This window comes from Oncorhynchus mykiss, chromosome 9, assembly GCF_013265735.2.
Source record: "Oncorhynchus mykiss isolate Arlee chromosome 9, USDA_OmykA_1.1, whole genome shotgun sequence".
NCBI lineage: Eukaryota > Metazoa > Chordata > Actinopteri > Salmoniformes > Salmonidae > Oncorhynchus > Oncorhynchus mykiss.
Genome location: NC_048573.1, coordinates 45789023 through 45807902, shown reverse-complemented (window position 1 = coordinate 45807902; position 18880 = coordinate 45789023). Strand labels below are relative to the sequence as shown.

The 18880-nt window shown below is 41.9% G+C and overlaps 1 protein-coding gene across 2 annotated transcripts; it reads left to right on the top strand.

The window, feature by feature from the left end:
• Nucleotides 1–2038: 2038 nt before the first annotated feature.
• tmem51a (transmembrane protein 51a) lies at nt 2039–14694 on the top strand. 2 transcript variants are annotated; one of them, XM_021615902.2, is made up of 4 exons: nt 2062–2179; nt 3676–4308; nt 8500–8952; nt 13063–14694. In XM_021615902.2, exons 3-4 carry the CDS (start codon nt 8570–8572, stop codon nt 13445–13447), a joined length of 768 nt encoding a protein of 255 aa, XP_021471577.1. In that variant the 5' UTR covers nt 2062–2179; nt 3676–4308; nt 8500–8569; the 3' UTR covers nt 13448–14694. The 2 variants fall into 2 exon arrangements, with proteins under 2 accessions (XP_021471578.1, XP_021471577.1); XM_021615903.2 differs by lacking the exon at nt 3676–4308 and having other exon boundaries at nt 2039–2179.
• Nucleotides 14695–18880: the final 4186 nt, after the last annotated feature.

The following is an 18880-nucleotide window of genomic DNA, read 5'->3' as shown; positions in this document are numbered from 1 at the left end:
TGTCACATGCTCCTATGCGATGATGTTTAAAGTAGTTCAACCTACACAATAAACCTACAGACCATTTCAACTACAATAACATTCTCAGCAACGGTTACAGAAATATGTTTTATTTGTACGACTGTGATATGCTGTTGTTTATCTACCTTAGTTGAATGCCCTGACTCAATGTCGCTCTGGTTAAGAGCATCTGCCGAGTGAGCAAAATACAAATACAAATTTGGTTGGTCTGGACCATACCAAATCTGAACTAATCGTAGACATCTAGGCTACATATTTATATGTATATATTCTTATTCCAGCCCTTTACTTAGATGTGTGTGTATTTGGTAGTTGTTGTGGAATTGTTAGATACAGTATTACTGCACTGTCGGAACTAGAAGCACAAGCATTTCACTACACTCACAATAACGTTTTTTATTTATTTTACCTTTATTTAACTAGGCAACTCAGTTAAGAACAAATTCTTATTTACAATGATAGCCTACAAGGGAACAGTGGGTTAACTGACTTGTTCAGAATGACAGTTTTTGACCTTGTCAGTTTGGGGATTCTATCCAACAACCTTTCGGTTATTGCTCCAACGCTCTAACCACTAGGCTACCTGTCAACCCAAATAACAACTGCTAACCATGTGTATGTGACTAACACAATTTGATTTGATTTATGTTTCACAAGTTTGAACAACACAGTACGGCACAGTTCAGTACAGTTGAGCACAGTACATTAGAGTTTTATTTAGTACAGTACAGTAGAATAGAGTACAGTAGAGTTTAATTCAGTAGAGTAGGCTAGGCTGTGTAGTCTAGGCTATGTTTCACAAGTTTGAACAGCACAGCACAGTAGGGCAAAGTTCAGTACAGTAGAACACAGTAGAGACAGTATGCTACAGTACAGTAGAGTTTAATTCAGTAGAGTACAGTGCAGTTTAGTTCAGGATCAATACAATATATTATACTGTACTATACTCTACTGTGCTGTACTGTACTTTACTGAACTATACTTACTTGTATTTTCTTTACTGTACTCTATGTGTACTCTGCTATGCTCTACATTACTGTGCTGTCCAAACTTGTGAAACATAGATGTCTATGATTGGGCCAAATCAAGTCTGGACCAGGCCACACCAATCCTAGATGTCTATATTTGGGCCAAATCAAGGTCGGTCCAGACTGGACCAAATCTGAACCAAATATAGACGTCTATGTTTGGGCCAAATCAAGGAAGGTCCAGACTGGACCACATGAGAACCAATTTTAGAAGTCTTTGTTTGGGCCAAATATAGGTCGGTCCGGACGTCTGTGGACATTGAAATCAAGGCCGGTCAGGACCAGACCAAATCAGAATTAAACAAAGTCATCCATGATTGGTCCGGTCCGGACCAGAAAATCATACATTTTTAGATTCTTGAAGAATATAACTTAAAAATGGCTCATGAGCTAGTTCAAATGTCGTATGCCCATAGGGCATGTTGTTGTTTCTCTGTAATACTACTAGCCACCTAACAATTTTATAAGGTTGGCTACCAAGAAGCCCTTTCAATCAAGTTAGAGATCGCATTGATTTGTTCTTATAATCAAATAGAATAATTTAAAAAGAAAATGTATTGTTCCTCTATTTTATCGGAGCCCATGTATCTACAAACGTATGGAATCGTCTTGAAAAGAGACAGAGGCACATCCCTATCATGCAGTCTGGGTTACCCCAGTGGAAGGAGTTTGCTCCAGGTGAAAAGTGATGGCATTTCTTTTGGAACTGGGCTGTCTCCTGGGCATGAACCAGGTGCCTTGTTCAAAGCCAAAACAAAAGTGATGTTACCTAGGATAGATTTGAAGCATGTGGAGTAATGAGTAAGTTTCTGTGTTTTCACATGCAAAGATAATGCTTTTCATAAAAACGCTTTATTTGCCTTCTCAATGAAAACTAGTTCGAAAAGTACAACATATTTTATGGAAATGAGATGTATGTTTCTGGACGATGCACCATGCTGCCTTCTTGACAACATGACAGAGAGTTGCTGATTACTGTTCAATTTGAGAAGTGCACCTCTCCCTCACCGCTTTTGCCCGTTCACGTCACCGTCCATAGACGGATGCACCCCAAATTGCGGAAGTTCAGCGTTACAGCGTGATTAAAATGTAACGGCAATGTTCCTTCATTAGCGGAGACTACATTCACGGTAAAAACTGCATTTGTTAACTCAACCGTAAATTACGTTTATAATTGTATTTCACAATCTATAACACTTCAGCGATACCTGAATAGATTCCTATATGTTACACATTTGCAAAACGTATTATATGTTACGAATTCTGTCTAGGTGGCTAGGCAGCTAATGTTAGCTGGGCTAATAGTTAGGGTTAAGTTTAGAAGTTACGTTAAAGGGTTCCGGTTAGGTGAAGGGTTAGCTAAATGGTTTAAGGTTGGGGGAAGGGTTAGCTAACATGCTAAGTAGTTGAAATGTAGCTAAAAAGTAGTAAGTAGTTGAAAAGTTGCTAAAGTTGTCCATGATGAGTTTCGAACTCGCAACCTTTGGGTTGCTAGATGTTCATGTTATACGCCCACCCTACTTTCGTTTCTGCCTTAAGTAACCATCTGTCTTATCTAACCACATTAAACGTAACATATACTAATTTGAGTGTCCCCGATTTAAATTTGCCATGTGTCATCTTGTCTGAAACCAGGCTGGCAAAAATATGGGGCAATACAGAGGAGTTGGCTTAGATCGGCGGTATTCAAAGTCGGGGCCGCGAAACCTAGCGTGGTTGCAGGAAGCTGGAGTCGGGTCACTAAAGCATTAAGAGTGCAGATTATTGCATGAGCCAATACACACGTTTTCCAGAAAGATTATTTGAAAAATACGACTTTTATTTTGCTAAGAGATGAAAATGTTATGAATTGAAGGTTATTTGTTAATGTATACCACCCTGCATACCACTGCTGACTTGCTTCTGAAGCTAAGCAGGGTTGGTCCTGGTCAGTTCCTGGATGGGAGACCAGATGCTTCTGGAAGTGGTGTTGGATGGCCAGTAGGAGGCACTCTTTCCTCTGGTCTGAAACATTTTCCCAATGCCCCAGTGCAGTGATTGGGGACACTGCCCTCTGTAGGGTGCCATCTTTTGGATGGGATGTTAAACGGGTGTTCTGACTCTCGGAGGTCATTAAAGATCACATGGCACTTATCGTAAGAGTAGGGGTGTTAACCCCGGTGTCCTGGCTAAATTCCCAATCTGGCCCTCAAACCATCACGGTCACCTAATAATCCCCAGTATACAATTGGCTCATTCATCCCCCTCCTCTCCCCTGTAACTATTCCACAGGTTGTTGCTGCAAATGAGAACGTGTTCTCAGTCAATTTACCTGGTAAAATAATGGATTAAAAAAATTCGAAATGTAAGGATTTTAGGTTGTGTCATGAAATGTTTTCTTTTTTTTGTCCTAGCTGAAAAAGTTTGAATTCCACAGGCTTAGATTGTTGACAACAAATTAACTATTAACTGTATAAAACCTAAATACATTTGCACAATGAGCACTTTTCTCTCAAATACATTGTTACCTTTGTTGGTTAGCTAGCTAGAGATTTTTTGGCCATATTAGCATGGACAAAACACCTCAAAAGAAGACATGGTATCAAGAACAAGATTTATGTGTATTATTATTTTTGTTAATATACAGAACAAGATAAAACAAGCTGAATCGCGCTGCCTCCCAGGCGTGAACCAGGTGCCCAACTCTGTCTGACTGCGAAGTTGGCTCAAAATTAAGGAGACTTAATTAAGCACGTGTAGTTGTGAGTAAGATTCTGTGTTTTCCCATGCAAAAGTGATTGCTTTTGATATACATGCTTTATCTGCCTTGCCAATAAAACCTTGTTTGAAAATTCAAACATAGTCTATATTTTAACGTAAAGAGAGGTTGTAGCTTTTATTTTTTGGGGACGCTGCACCATGTTGCCTTGTTGACAACATGACTGAGTGACGCAGATTTCTGTTTATTGAGAAAAGCGCTCTTCCCTTGTTCACATCACGGGCCATAGACCAGTGTCCCGCAGTTCAGCATAATCGAATCCGCCCAATGTTGCTCTCAATCGGCTCACGGCCTTTTGCCCCATTGAACCGCGCGCATGTTTTTTGTGACGTGATCACATGAATCGTCTATAGGTCCGTCGAATAAAGTTTCTGGTTAGAAATGTGGCTTGATTAGTATATTTCCAAGATATAGCTAGGCTACGTACAGTAATTCCCTTGATCGCGGGTGATCAACTTCGAAGAAAGAAAACACTTTGGAATGTATCGTCAGCATGCAAAGGTAAGGGCGTCTTTTCCACCCATTGCATCATATTGTCTTCATTTTTACAAACCATTGTTTTTATCAGTTCAGTACCTTTGATTCATACTTAGTAGTAGTAGTAGTAGTAGGCTATAGTCTTCATACTAGAGCGGGGAACGTTATGGGTTAATATATTTGTTTGCAGAACACGCCCGTTTAGCCAGCGTGATAGCTGGGCTAAGTATCTAATTTAGGAGAATGTGGCGTCTATACACATTGCTACCCTGGAGTATACATTACCTCTCTCATCAACATATGTATTTTGTGGGCTATCAATGCACTGGAATGTGACTGTGTGCTGAAATACTTCATAATGTCATCACACTTTCGTTCGTCTACTTCGCAACTTCAACAGGGCACTGCATGCATTGTGTCGGCTACTTCGGTTCTAACTTCAACACATCTTTAAAAAATGCATACAAGTTGTAATGGATACAGAACTAAAGAAGTTGACAAATCAATGTAACCTCAAATGTCTGCCAAAATGTAATTCTGTAAAAAAAACAGAACAAATCGAATACAGTTGCAAAGGAGATTTAACTCTTTCGTTGCTTAGGTCGACTTGGCACTCACACTTAAAAATATATATATTTCTACAAACGTGGGCACTGTTATTTAACATTTCCCAACGGGCTGTCAATACAGTTCTGAACATTTAAACTGTTGGGAGTAGGCACCTGGAATGGTATTCTGAAATTGCTACAAGGCTTTTAACGTTATTCCAACTATTTTCCTTATGTCATTGTGGCACAGTTTTGTGCACGTTTGGGTTACACACAACTCTGTACAACCAGCCAGATGTAGGAGGCTAGGTTACAGATTGACTGTTCAAGAAAATGTGCCCCTAAAAAAATATCAGCTGTGATTTTGAAATTACTTTTAGGCCTAGTTGTACAGGGTGGGGTGGGGTTTTGGTCATACCACACATTCTTCAGTGTAATTTTATATCAGTTGTTCCTTGATCTCTTTCTCTCTCTCTCTCTCTCTTAGCAAGTCCAGACATGCACACAAAAGTATTATTTTGCTGGCCCTAGCAATTTGTAATCTGTCAGATTGAGGATATCAAGGCATGCATAGGGTAATGTGGGGTAACTAGCCCCCCCACCCCCCCCATAAGAACAATGTCCAATTGCTGACACAACAAAGCAAAGTTTGGTAATGTGGATGATTAATTAACTCTTAAAAGCTCAAGTCTGGGTAACTTATTTTAATCAAAGAAATAAAATATTTGACAAAATGGCTTTGGACATCTCACTATTAATGTCCTCACTATGATGAGGTTTTGATGTAAGGTCCCTCTTTTCATGTTCCCGCAAATCATGTCTAAATTTGTTCTAAAAGTACAATACCAGTCAAAAGGTTGGACACACCTACTCATTCAAGGGTTTTTCTTTATTTGCACTATTTTCTACATTGTAGAATAATGGTGACAATATCAAAATGATGAAAAAGCACATATGGAATCATGTGTTAAACAAAAAAGTGTAAAACAAATCAAATTATATTTTATATTTGAGATTCTTCAAATAGCCACCCTTTAACTTAATGACAGCTTTGCACACTCTAGGCATTCTCTCAACCAGGTTCTCTCAACTAGGTAGTCACCTGGAATGCATTTCAATGAACAGGTGTACCTTAAGTTAATTTGTGGAATTTCTTTCCTTAATGCCTTTGAGCCAATCAGTTGTGTTGTGACAAGGTAGGGGTGGTTTACAGATGATGACCCTATTTGATAAAAGATCTAGTCCATATAATGGCAAGAACAGCTAAAATCAGCAAAGAGAAACAACAGTCCATCATTACTTTAAGACATGAATGTCAGTCATTACGGAAAATGTCAACTTTGAACGTTTCTTGAAGTGCAGTCGCAAAAACCATCAAGCACTATGATGAAACTGGTTCTCATGAGGACCGCCACAGGAAAGGAAGACCCAGAGTTAACTCTGCAGAGGATAAGTTAATTAGATTTACCAGCCTCAGAAATTGCAGCCCAAATAAATTCTTCAGAGTTCAAGTAACAGACACATCTCAACATCAACTGTTCAGAGGAGACTGCGTGAATCAGGGCTTCATGGTCGAATTGCTGCAAAAAAACACTACTTAAGGACACCAATAAGATGAAGAGACTTGCTTGGGCCAAGAAACACGTGCAATGGGCATTTAGAGCAGTGGAAATGTGTCCTTTGGTCTGGAGTCCAAATTTGAGATTTTTGTTTCCAACCGCCGTGTCTTTGTGAGATGCGGTGTGGGTGAACGGATGATCTCCGCATGTGTATTTCCCACCGTAAAGCATGAAGGAGGCGGTATTATGGTGTGGGGGTGCTTTACTGGTGACACTCTGACTTATTTAGAATTCAAGGCACACTTAACCGGCATGGCTACCACAGCATTCTGCAGCGATCCACCATCCCATCTGGCTTGCGCTTAGTCCCACTATCATTTGTTTTTCGACAGGACAATGACCCACCACAGCCTGGAGGTATTTTTACCAAGAAGGAGAGTGCTGGAGTGCTGCATCAGATGACCTGGCCTCCACAATCCACCGACCTTAACCAAATTGAGATGGTTTGGGATGAGTCAAACCGCAGTGATGGAAAAGCAGCTAACAAGCGCTCAGCATATGTGGGAACTCCTTCAAGACTGTTGGAAAAGCATTCCAGGTGAAGCTGGTTGAGAGAATGCCAAGAGTGTGCAAAGCTGTCATCAAGGCAAAGGGTGGCTATTTGAATTGCCACCCTTCTTATAACAACAAAAACAGCTTGCTGTGGTTACCTGAAAGGTGGCAGGCCACATTTGTGATTTAGAAAAATGCCTTTTCTATTGTCTTTCAAATGAACTCATGGCTAGATGGCTTGCCGAGGGCTTATAGCAGTCCTCTGAATGGGGGCTACCCGGAAGACATGCAAATCACGTCTTAAATTGCAAAACGCCGCTCGCCCACTGGCAGTTAGGCCTGTAAAATGAATAACTTCTGATTTATTACTGTTAAAGGACTTAGCAGTTAGTTAACCATACTGTAACTGAGACAGGTAATTGTCATGAGGGTAAATGTATTTTCTAATCTGGTGACTCGGGTTGCAAAATGCATGTCTGGTTTTATTATGAGTAACCGTTCTTGCTCTTGTAAAGATAGACACACAGGAGCACCCATATTCGGGCAATACCGTGGGAAGGTCAAATATGGGGGGGGTTACATGGTCTAGTATTGGTTTCCCTCTTCATTGTCAGTATCCCTTTTCAGCGTTATGACATCCATAACAGTGATGGATAATAATGTGTCATATCTTTTCTGATTGTGATTTCACTACATTTTGTGTGCTTGTTCTGGGATGTTCTTCAGACATTTACAGAAACATTTTATATCTTAGAATACTTCATTTATCTAAGATTCTCTTATATTCTATAAATATATTCTGAAAGGCATTTGTCGTACATGGTACTACTGTTTTTGATAGAAAGATGAGAAGTGTTTATCAACATTCTGAATAGTCCTGGAGTGTTTACATTTTTAATTTTTTTTTTTAATGAAAGCCACTCTAAATATACTGACCCGTTTCCAGAAAAGTGACATTCCAAATCAAATTCCTGTAAAACGGCTTTGAATAGCATTTCTTACCTTAATTCCACTGAACAACTTGACATTGTGCAAGATGTTCCTGTACCTGGGAGACTAGGCTGTTAAATCTTGCCATAAAAAACACACCTTATTAATATAAAGTCTGCATGAGGGAGTTTTCCAACTCCGTGTAAGTGTTGGCTCTCTGGCAGGTAGGTGCTAATGGTCACAGGAGACAGAAGCTGCTGGAAGTCGCTTCATCTTAAACAAAGGAAAGGCTTATTGCCCACCCAGCATTTTGAACTCTAGCTGTAGGATCTATTGATAGAGAAGCCTATTCAAAAGCAAGGGAATGAATGAAGTGTGTAATTGTGTAGTGTAGGGCAAGTGTGTGCTTTTTTTTTTCACAGATTATTTTTCATGTTTTAAATTGGACTATATTGAAGTTATTTGAACAATGATTCTCTATCCAAATTCCATCACAGTTTGAGTGCCATAATTTCCCCCATTTACTCTTATATTTGTATTGAAATAATATTGTTAACCCCACATATTAACCTCTTTACTGTATCAGTGTTCTTATTTCTGCCCTAATGAACTGTTTCTCTCCTCAGTCTTTGACCCCAGGTGTGAAGCAGCTAGCTGACCTAGCTGAACACTAGGTGGGCCTACGTTTTGGGGAAAATGCTCTCCAGCGTTGAGGTGCCCCCAAACCGCCCTGTTGCCAGCAACCACCAAAACAGTCCCGGAAACTCAGGTTCCCAGTATGCCTTGTGTGCCCTGGGGGTGGGACTGGTAGCCCTGGGCATTGTCATGATCGTATGGAGTGTGGTGCCCTCCGACATGGCCGGGAACAACAGCAGTGGCACCGGAGGAGGGAACCCGAAACCGGACACTAGGGGGAGGACTTCATCGGTGGCCTTTGTACTGGTCGGGGCTGGAGTGGCCATGCTCCTGCTGTCCCTGTGCCTGGGGATGAGGAACAAGCAGCGGGAGCAGCAGGTGCTCCTAGAGGCCCAGACTCTGGGGGCAGGCAACGTAGCTACCAGTGAGGACGACGGAGAGACGTGAGTACTGTAGCTAATTAATGACCTCAGCAGGTTTGTTTGCTCAGGGTTCAGTACAGGGGTGGGCAATCCCTTTATTACTTTACTAACCGTTTGACTGCTCCTAGATGTGTAACATTGCATGATGCACACCAGATGACGCCATCAGTGTTTCCGGATGATGTCATCAGAAACACGTATTTCTATATTTTTGACTACAAAACATAGAAACTTGCCATTCTGACATGTATTGATGTTTGTGGTGGTGCTGGAGGTGAATATTGCCCTTTAACCTATGAGGGCTGACACATGTTCAGCTGATTCAACTACACTGAACAAAAATATAAAGTGTTCTAAAGTGTTCGTACAATGTTTCATGAGCTGAAATAAAAGATCCCAGAAATGTTCCATACACATAAGCTTATCTACAGTGCGTTCGGAAAATATTCAGACCCCTTCACTTTTTCTTACGTTACAGCCTTACTAAAATGTATTAAATTGTTTTTTCCTCATCAATCTACATGCAACTCCATAATGACAAAGCAAAAACAGGTTTAAATGTTTTTTGCAAATATCAAAAACAAGTCACATTTACATAAGTATTCAGACCCTTCACCCAGTACTTTGTTGAAGCACCTTTCGCAGCGATTACAGCCTCGAGTCTTCTTGAGTATGACGCTGCAAGCTTGGCACACCGGTCTTTGGGGAGTTTCTCCCATTCTCTGCAGATTGTCTTAGCTCTGGCAGGTTGGATGGGTAGCTTCGCTGCACAGCTATTTTTAGGTCTCTCCCAGAGAAGTTCGATCGGGTTCAAGTCCGGGCTCTGGCTGGGCCACTCAAGGACATTCAGAGACTTGTCCTGAAGCCACTCCTGCGTTGTCTTGGCTGTGTGCTTAGGGTCGTTGTCCTGTATAAGGTGAACCTTTGTCCCAGTCTGAGGTCCTGAGAGCTCTGAAGCAGGTTTTCATCAAGGATCTCTCTGTACTTCATCTTTCCCTCGATCCCACTGAAAAACATCCCCACAGCATGATGCTGCCACCACATTGCGTCACCGTAGGGATGGTTCCAGGTTTCTTCCAGACAAGACGCTTGGTATTTAGGCCAAAGTGTTCAATCTTGGTTTCATCAGACCATAGTCTTGTTTCTCATGGTCTGAGAGTCTATAGGTGAGTAGTCTATAGGTGAGTCTACTTTTACTTGGTAGTGGCTTCTGTCTGGCCACTCTACCATAAAGGCCTGATTGGTAGGGTGCTGCAGAGATGGTTGTCCTTCTCAAAGGTTCTGCCATCTCCACAGAGGACCTCAGGAGCTCTGTCAGAGTGACCATCAGGTTCTTGGTCACCTCTCTGACCTTCTCCCCGATTGCTCATTTTGGCCAGGCGGCCAGCTCTAGGAGGAGTTTTGGTGGTTCCAAACGTCTTCCATTTAAGCTAGATGGAGGACACTGTGTTCTTGGGGACCTTAATAAATGCTGCAGCCATTTTTTGGTACCCTTCCCCAGATCTGTGCCTCGACACAATCCTGTCTCGGAGCTCTACGGACAATTCCTTCTACCTCATGGCTTGGTTTTTGCCAAGATATGCAGTGTCAACTGTGAAACCTTATAGGTGTGTGCCTTTCCAAATCCTGTCCAATCAATTGAATTTACCACAGGTGGAGTCCAATCAAGTTGTAGAAACATCTCAAGGATGATCAATGGAAACGGGATGCACCTGAGCTCAATTTCGAGTCTCATAGCGAATGGTCTGAATACTTACAGTACTAGTCAAAAGTTTGGACACATGCTCATTCAAGGGTTTTTCTTATTTATTTATTTTTTTAGCTTGGATGTCTTCACTATTACTCTACAATGTAGAAAGTAGTAAAAAAATAAAGAAATCATTGAATGAGTAGGTGTGTCAACTTTGGACTGGTGTTGTATGTCAGTGTTTTTATTTAAAAAAGTATTGTCAACTCGCTTTCTCATTATGGGGTATTGTGTGTAGATTGAGGATTATTATTTGTTGTTATTTAATACATTTTAGAATAAGGCTGTAACTGGGGCCTCCCGAGTGGCGCAGCGATCTAAGTCACTGCAGTGCTAGTTGTGTTACTACAGATCCGGTTTCGAATACTGGGATGTGCCGCAGCCGGCTGCGACCTGGATACCCATGAGGCGACGCACAATTGGCCCAGAGTCGTCCGGGTTTGGCCGGCCGGGATTTCCTTGTCCCATTGCGCTCTAGCGACTCTAATGGCGGGCCGGGTGCAGGCACGCTGACATGGTTGCCAGGTGTACAGTGTTTCCTCCAACACATTGGTGTGGCTTTGTTTCCGGGGACGCACGGCTCTCGACCTTCGCCTCTCCCGAGTCCTTATGGGAGTTGCAGCGATAGGACAAGACTGTAACTATCAATCGTGGAGGGAAAAGTGGGTAAAATAATAAGGCTGTAACAAAATGTGGAAAAGCAGAAGGGGTCTGAATACTTTCCGAATGCACTGTCTCAAATTGTGTGCACAAATTTGTTTACATCCCTGTAAGTGAGCATTTCTCATTTGCCAAGATAATCCATCCACCTAACAGGTGTGGCATTTCAAGAAGCTGATTTAAACAGCATTAACATTATACAGGTGCACCTTGTGCTGGGGACAATAAAAGGCCACTCTAAATGTGCAGTTGTATCACACAATGCCACAGATGTCTCAAGTTTTGAGGGAGTGTACAATTGGCATGCTGACTGCAGGAATGTCCACCAGAGCTGTTACCAGATAATTTAATGTTAATTTCTCTACCAACATCGTTTTAAATAATTTGACAGTACGTCTAACCGGCTTTACAACAACAGACCACGTCTATCCACGCCAGCCTAGGACCTCCACATCCGGCTTCTTCACCTGCTGGATCGTCTGAGACCAGCCACCCTGACGGCTGATGAAACTGTGGGTTTGCATAACCTAAGAATTTCTGCACAAACTGTCAGAAACCGTCTCAGGGAAGCTCATCTGCATGCTCATCGTCCTCACCAGGGTCTTGACCTGACTGCAGTTCGGCATCAGTGGGCAAATGCTCACCTTTTGATGGCCACTGGCATACTGGAGAAGTGTGCTGTTCACGGATGAATCCCAGTTTCAACTGTACCGGGTAGATGTACAGAGTGCCCCCATTTTTATCTCCGTGCAATTTGAGATCTCGTGACGAGGCCCATTGTCGTGCCATTCATCCACCTCCATCACCAGTGCACTACCCCCATGTCGCAAGGAATCTGGACACAATTCCTGGAAGCTGAAAATGTCCCAGTTTTTCCATGGCCTGCTCACTCACCAGACGTCACCCATTGAGCATGTTTTGGACGCTCTGGATCGCCGTGTACGATAGCGTGTTCCAGTTCCCGCCAACATCCAGAAACTTCCCACAGCCATTGAAGAGAAGTGGGACAATACGCCACAATTAACAGCCTGATCAACTCGATGTGAAGGAGATGTCGCACTGCATGAGGCAAGTGGTGGCCACAGCAGATACTGACTGATTTTCTGATCCGTGCCTCTACCTTTTTTTAAAGGTATCTGTGACCAACAGATGCATATCTGTATTCCCAGTTATGTGAAATCCATAGATTAGGGCCTGATGAGTTTATTTAAATTGATTAATATCCTTATGAATTGTAATTCAGTAAATTCTTTGAAATTGTTGCATGTTTTGTTTGTTCACTGTGGTTAGTTGTTTAGTTTGATCATGTGAAAGGCTTTGCTTTGGCTGGAGCAAAATCCTGCACCCACGCTGGTCCTTTGCTATTAACATTGGTTAGCCATGTTTTTGTGCTTCTTTAAATCTCTGCAGTGCTTTAAGTAACTTTTCAGTTCAAGCCCCGTTACCTAAACAGGGCACCTGTTGCAATAAAGCCATGTAAAACCATCAGGACTGTATTTATCAGTACACACGGCATAGCCTAGAGTACACACGGCATAGCCTAGAGTACACACGGCATAGCCTAGCGTACACACGGCATAGCCTAGCGTACACACGGCATAGCCTAGCGTACACACGGCATAGCCTAGAGTACACACGGAATCAACAATATAGAAGACACAGTCCATTCTGTAAGCGCATAGTTACTGATGTCTGTCTGTGTGTTTCTGTATGAATGTCCACAGGGCAGAGGAGCGAGCCCAGAGGTACACTGTGCCCAGCTACGAGGAGGTGGTAGGCAGCGGCGAGTACCCCATACGCCAGAGCAACTTGCGCCACAGCTCCTCCCAGCTGCCCTCCTACGACGACCTGGTGGACGGTGTGCAGATGGAGCAGGAAGGGTCAGATGCCACCCAGACGTCACCCGCTTCCACTAACCCTGCCTCCTCTGCTGTGCCTAACCGCCGCACTGGGCGAACGGGCCTCAAGCTCCTTCCCCTTAAGATCCGGAGGATTAAATCGGAGAAGCTCTTTATGAATAACACGGATAACTCTCAGCCACCGGGAGGGATCACTATTGAGCCGCTCACTCCGCCACCAATGTATGAGGACAAAGCACCCCAGCTCTGAGACTTGGTACCTTCTAGGTTTCAAAGCAGGTTACTGAAGCCGCTGTGTCCCACTAGGCGTGAATTGGTTGTGCAGTGCTACTATAGATGTGATCAGATGGCCCTTGTCATGCATCTGTGGTTAAATCATCTCGATGGCACTTGTCATGCCTACCTGGCTGAGGACTTTTCTTTAGACCTGCAACTCAAGCGCAGTGAGTACTGTTCCATACGTGGGGCACTGGCATTTGAGTAGATCTTTGGGGCAACTCTAATGTTGCTGGACAGAGGGAACACCTGGACAGAGAGTACACATCCAATTTCCGACTATGATTACAAGGACATTGAAGCTTGGTTTAAAGGATCAATATTATTGGGGGAAATTCTCGGCATGTCTTGGATGCCTTTTATTCCTTTCCAACGAGTACTGACACTGGTCCAAATCTTCTTTGTATGCAGATGACCATATTTTATTTTCCTCTGTCTGCTATATTATTTCAAGTTCCGTCTTCATCCTCAGTCTAGTCGTGTTATAGATGTATTATTTATGTCTGAGTTTTGTATTCTGTACAGCTACTTAGACAGCAGCTCCTCACATTTTGAGAGAAGTGCTATTTGGCGACTGACTCAATGGCCACCTTACTCAGACAGTGTTTGTGTGTTACTGCCTGTGTTGCTCGTCAATAGAGGACAATTGAGAGAGACCGAGGCTCATGGGTAGTTAGAAGCCTTTGCCCTGTAGCCATGGTGAAATGGGGTTGGGCTCTGAAGGCAGTAGTGTAGTCCAGCTCTTTTCCTTTTTTTTTTTTTTCTCAATAGAGGAGAACACAAGGGGGACTTTCTCTGAGCAGCTGGGAGCTGGGATAATGGCAGCCATTGCTCACTCACTCATCACTCTTGAACTATTCTTCACTAGCTCCTTGACTGGCAGCACTTTCATTAGGAGTATTCAGAGAATGAACTTCTGGTGTCCATGGTTTGACCCCATTTTTGTTTAGTGGAGCGAAAATACATCAGTACCTTTATCTCTCTAGCCTGTTTGTTTTATGCTTATGAGAGTATGGAAATTAGCGAGTCCATGAAGTGTTTTGAAGTTAAGAATGTTATTTTCTTATCATGCGGATACTATTTTCTGATGTCATGTTGATGAACCTGTTCAACAACTATTCACTACTTTTTAGATGGGAACACAAACTGTACACAACAGTAGCCTTTTTTGTGTAACTGAACACTTAATAAACTAGCAAATGCATACCTATGCACACAGAACAAGAATAGGCTTTTTTAATTAGAATTGAATTGCTGAATTACTATGCTAAACAAAAATATAAATGCAAAATGTAAAGTGTTGGTGCCATGTTTCATGACCTGAAACAAAACATCCCAGAAATGTTTCATATGCACAAAAAGCATACTTCTCTCATTTTCTTAACAAATTTGTTTACATCCCTGTTAGTGTTTCTCCTTTGCCAAGATAATCCATCCACCTGACAGGTGTGGCATATCAAGAAGATGATTAAACAGCATAGTTATTACACAGGTGCACCTTGTGCTGGGGGCGAAATAAAAGGCCACTCTAAAATGTGCCATTTTGTCACACAACACAATGCCTTAGATGTTACATTTTGAGGGAGTGTACAATTGTCATGCTGCCTGCAGGAATGTCCTTTAGAACTGTTGCCAGAATTTAAATGTTAATTTCTCTACCATAAGCTGCCTCCAATGTCGTTTTAGATAACTGGCCTCAACCACAGACTACATGTAATCACGCCAGCCCAGGACCTCCACATCTTTTCTGAAGAGTATTTCTTTCTTTAATAAATCCCTTTTTGTGGGGAAAAACTCATTATGATTGGCTGGGCCTGGCTCCCAAGTGGGTGCCTATGCCTTCCCAGGCTCACCCATGGCTGCTCCCCTGCCCAGTTGTGAAATCTGTAGATTAGGGCCTAATGAATTTATTTCAATTAACTGATTTCCTTATATAAACTGTAACTCAGTAAAATCTCTGAAATTGTTGCGTTTTTATATTTTTGTTCAGTACAGTTTATACATGTAAAATAGCATGCACATCATGTAGATTTTAGTTTTATACATTGATTTTGTACAATATTGTTGACGGTGTTTGTAGTTGTCATGCCTAGGCAGTGCTGTGGGGGTGACCAGTTTCGGCTGTGAGGAATCTGTGTCTTCATACCATGTTCTGTACTTATGGGGACACTACACTCTAAAATGAAAGTTTGTCAGATGTTTTCAAACCTCAAAAGAAGCATTATGTTAAGCAACGTACACATCCCAATCCATTGGTTTTGTAGATCCAACGATAATGTCACAACCCCAAATGAATGATAAAAATGAGCACCAGATATGCTTATCTGTTTATGAATGAAAAATTGTGCCCATTGTGCTCATCTTTTCCATTCATAAACCGATCAGCATCAAGATAAGCACCATGGTGTCCATCTTTTCCATTCATATACAGATAATGTGCTCATCTTTTCCATTCATTTGGGATTGAGGAATACAGCTGTATCTATACAATCAGTGTTGTTGGACATGGATCCACCTTCACATTCGACTTCTTTTGAGGTATTAAAAACATCTAACAAACTTAGATTTTGGAGTGTATTGCCCATTTAAGAATATTCTTATGTGGGACAATCATTGTTCATGAGTTCAATGGACTTTTCTCTCAACCAGCTGTATGTATAACAACATTTATTCACATTTCAAATACTTAGCATTATTTGTAAACTACATGATTGGCTTGTATGACTAAATTTCCTTTTGTATATGTATTGTGAAAGTATGTTTTTGTATGAGGAGTTCTGTCTGTTTATGTTGACTTCGAGGAGTTCAGAATAATACATTACTGTGTACAGTAAAGGAGTTGAGTATGAATAATGTAAAAAATAAATTCTAACTATTCCGACCACACAGTTTTATTGCAGATAGGTCCTGTGACGACTTACTGGTTTTCAGCAACCACACTAATGTGTTTCTGGGAAATCATTAACCGTGGCAGTACCTTACTTCCTGTAGTATACAGTGCCTTCGGAAAATATTCAGACCCCTTCACTTTTTTTTGACATTTTGTTACGTTACAGCCCTTACTCGAAAATTGATTAAATAAGTATTCAGACCTTTTGCTATGATCCTCAATTGAGCTCAGGTGCATCCTGTTTCCATTGTTCATCATTGAGATGTTTCTTCAACTTGATTGGAGTCCACCTGTGGAAAATACGATTGATTGGACATGATTTGGAAAGGCACACACCTGTCTATATAAGGTCCCACAGTTGACACTGCATGTCAGAGAAAAAACCAAGCCATGAGGTCGAAGGAATTGCCCATAGAGCTCCGAGACAGGATTGTGTCGATGTACAGATCTGGCGAAGGGTACCAACACATTTCTGCAGCATTGAAGATTCCTTAAGAACACAGTCACCTCCATCATTCTTAAATGGAAGAAGTTTGGAACCACCAAGACTCTTCCTAGAGCTGGCCACCTGGCCAATACTGAGCAATCGGGGGAGAAGTGCCTTGGTCAGGGAGGTGACCAAGAACCCGATGGTCACTCTTATAGAGCTCCAGAGTTCCTCTGTGGAGATGGGAGAACATTCCAGAAGGACAACCACCGCTGCAGCACTCCACCAATCAGGCCTTTATGGTAGACTGGCTAGACAGAAACCACTCCTCAGTAAAAGGCACATGACGGCCAGCTTGGAGTTTGCCAAAAGGCACCTAAAGACTCTCGGACCATGAGAAACAAGATTCTCTGGTCTGATGAAACATGCGTCACGTCTGGAGGACAACTGGCACCATCCCTATGGTGAAGCATGATGGTGGCAGCATCATGCTGTGGGGATGTTTTTCAGCAGCAGGGACAGGGAGACCAGTCAGGCTCGAGGGAAAGATGAACGGAGCAAAGTACAGAGAGATCCTTGATGAAAACCTGGTACAGGTTGGGGTGACGGTTAACCTTCCAACGGGACAATGACCATAAGCACACAGCCTAGACATCGCAGGAGTGACTTTGGGACTCAATTTCCTTGAGTGGCCCAGACTTGAACCCGATCGACATCTCTGGAGAGACCTGAAAACAGCTGTGCATCAATGCTCCCCAACCAACCTGACAGCTTGAGAGGATCTGCAGAGAAGAATGTGAGAAACTCCCCAAATACAGGTGTGCCAAGCTTGTAGCATCATACCAAAGAAGACTCGAGGCTGCCAAAGGTGCATCAACAAAGTACTGAGTAAAGGGTCTGAATACTTATGTAAATATCATATTTCAGTTTGACATTTTTTATAAATTTGCAAAAATGTTTAAAAACCTGGTTTTCCTCTCTCGTTATGGGGTATTGTGTGTAGATTGATGAAGAGGGAACACAATTGTATCATTCTTAGTACAAGGCTGTAACGTAACAAGATGTGTAAAAAGTCAAAGGGTCTGAATACTTTCCGAATGCACTGTATACAGTATGGTTGAGCTATTGTAGGTGATATAGTGCCTTCAGAAAGTATTCACTCCCCTTGACTCTTTTCACATTTTGTTTGTTACAGCCTGAATTTGAAATGGGTGTAATAAGAAAGTGTCACTGGCCTACACACGCAATATCCCATAATGTCAAAAAGGAATCATGTTTTTAGACATTTTTACAAATTAATTAAAAATGAAAAGCTGAAATGTCTGGGGTCAAGTATTCAACTCTTTTTGTTATGGCAAGCCTAAATTTAATTTCAGGAGTAAAAATGTGCTTAACAAGTCGCATAATAACTTGCGTGGACTCACTCTGAGTGCAATAATAGTGTATAGCATGATTGTTTTAATGACTACCACATCTGTGTACCCCACACATACAATTATCTGTTAGGTCCCTCTGTCGAGCAGTGAATTTCAAACACCGATTCAACCACAAAGACCAGGGATTATTTCCAATGTCTCGCAAAGAAGGGCACCTATTGGTAGATGGCTACAAATATAAAAGCGGACATTGTATATCCCTTTGAGCATGGTAAAGTTATTAATTACACGTTGGATGGTGTATCAATACACCCAGTAACTACAAAGATACAGGAGTCTTTCCTAACTCCGTTGCCAAAGAGGAATTTCTGGAATTTCACCATGAGGCCAATGATGACTTTAAAACAGTTTGAGTTTAATGACTGAGATGGGAGAACTGAGGATGGATCCAACAACATTGTAGTTACTCCACAATACTAACCTAATTGACAGTGAAAATAAGGACGCCTGTATAGAATAAAAATATTAAATAAAATGCATCCTGTTTGCAACAAGGAACTAAAATAATACTGCAGCAAATGTGGCAAGCAACTTTTTGTCCTGAATACTGTGTTACGTTTGGGCAAATCATACAACACATTACTGAGTACTGCTCGCCTTATTTTCAACTATAGTGATGGCTGCATCATGTTATGGGTATGCTTGTAATCATTA

Bases quoted from the DNA above. Each gene is read 5' to 3' on its own strand.
- tmem51a (XM_021615903.2), top strand. From the start codon at position 8,570: ATGCTCTCCAGCGTTGAGGTGCCCCCAAACCGCCCTGTTGCCAGCAAC. The intron at 8,953-13,062 runs GTGAGTACTGTA...GAATGTCCACAG, and splicing joins AGTGAGGACGACGGAGAGAC to GGCAGAGGAGCGAGCCCAGA.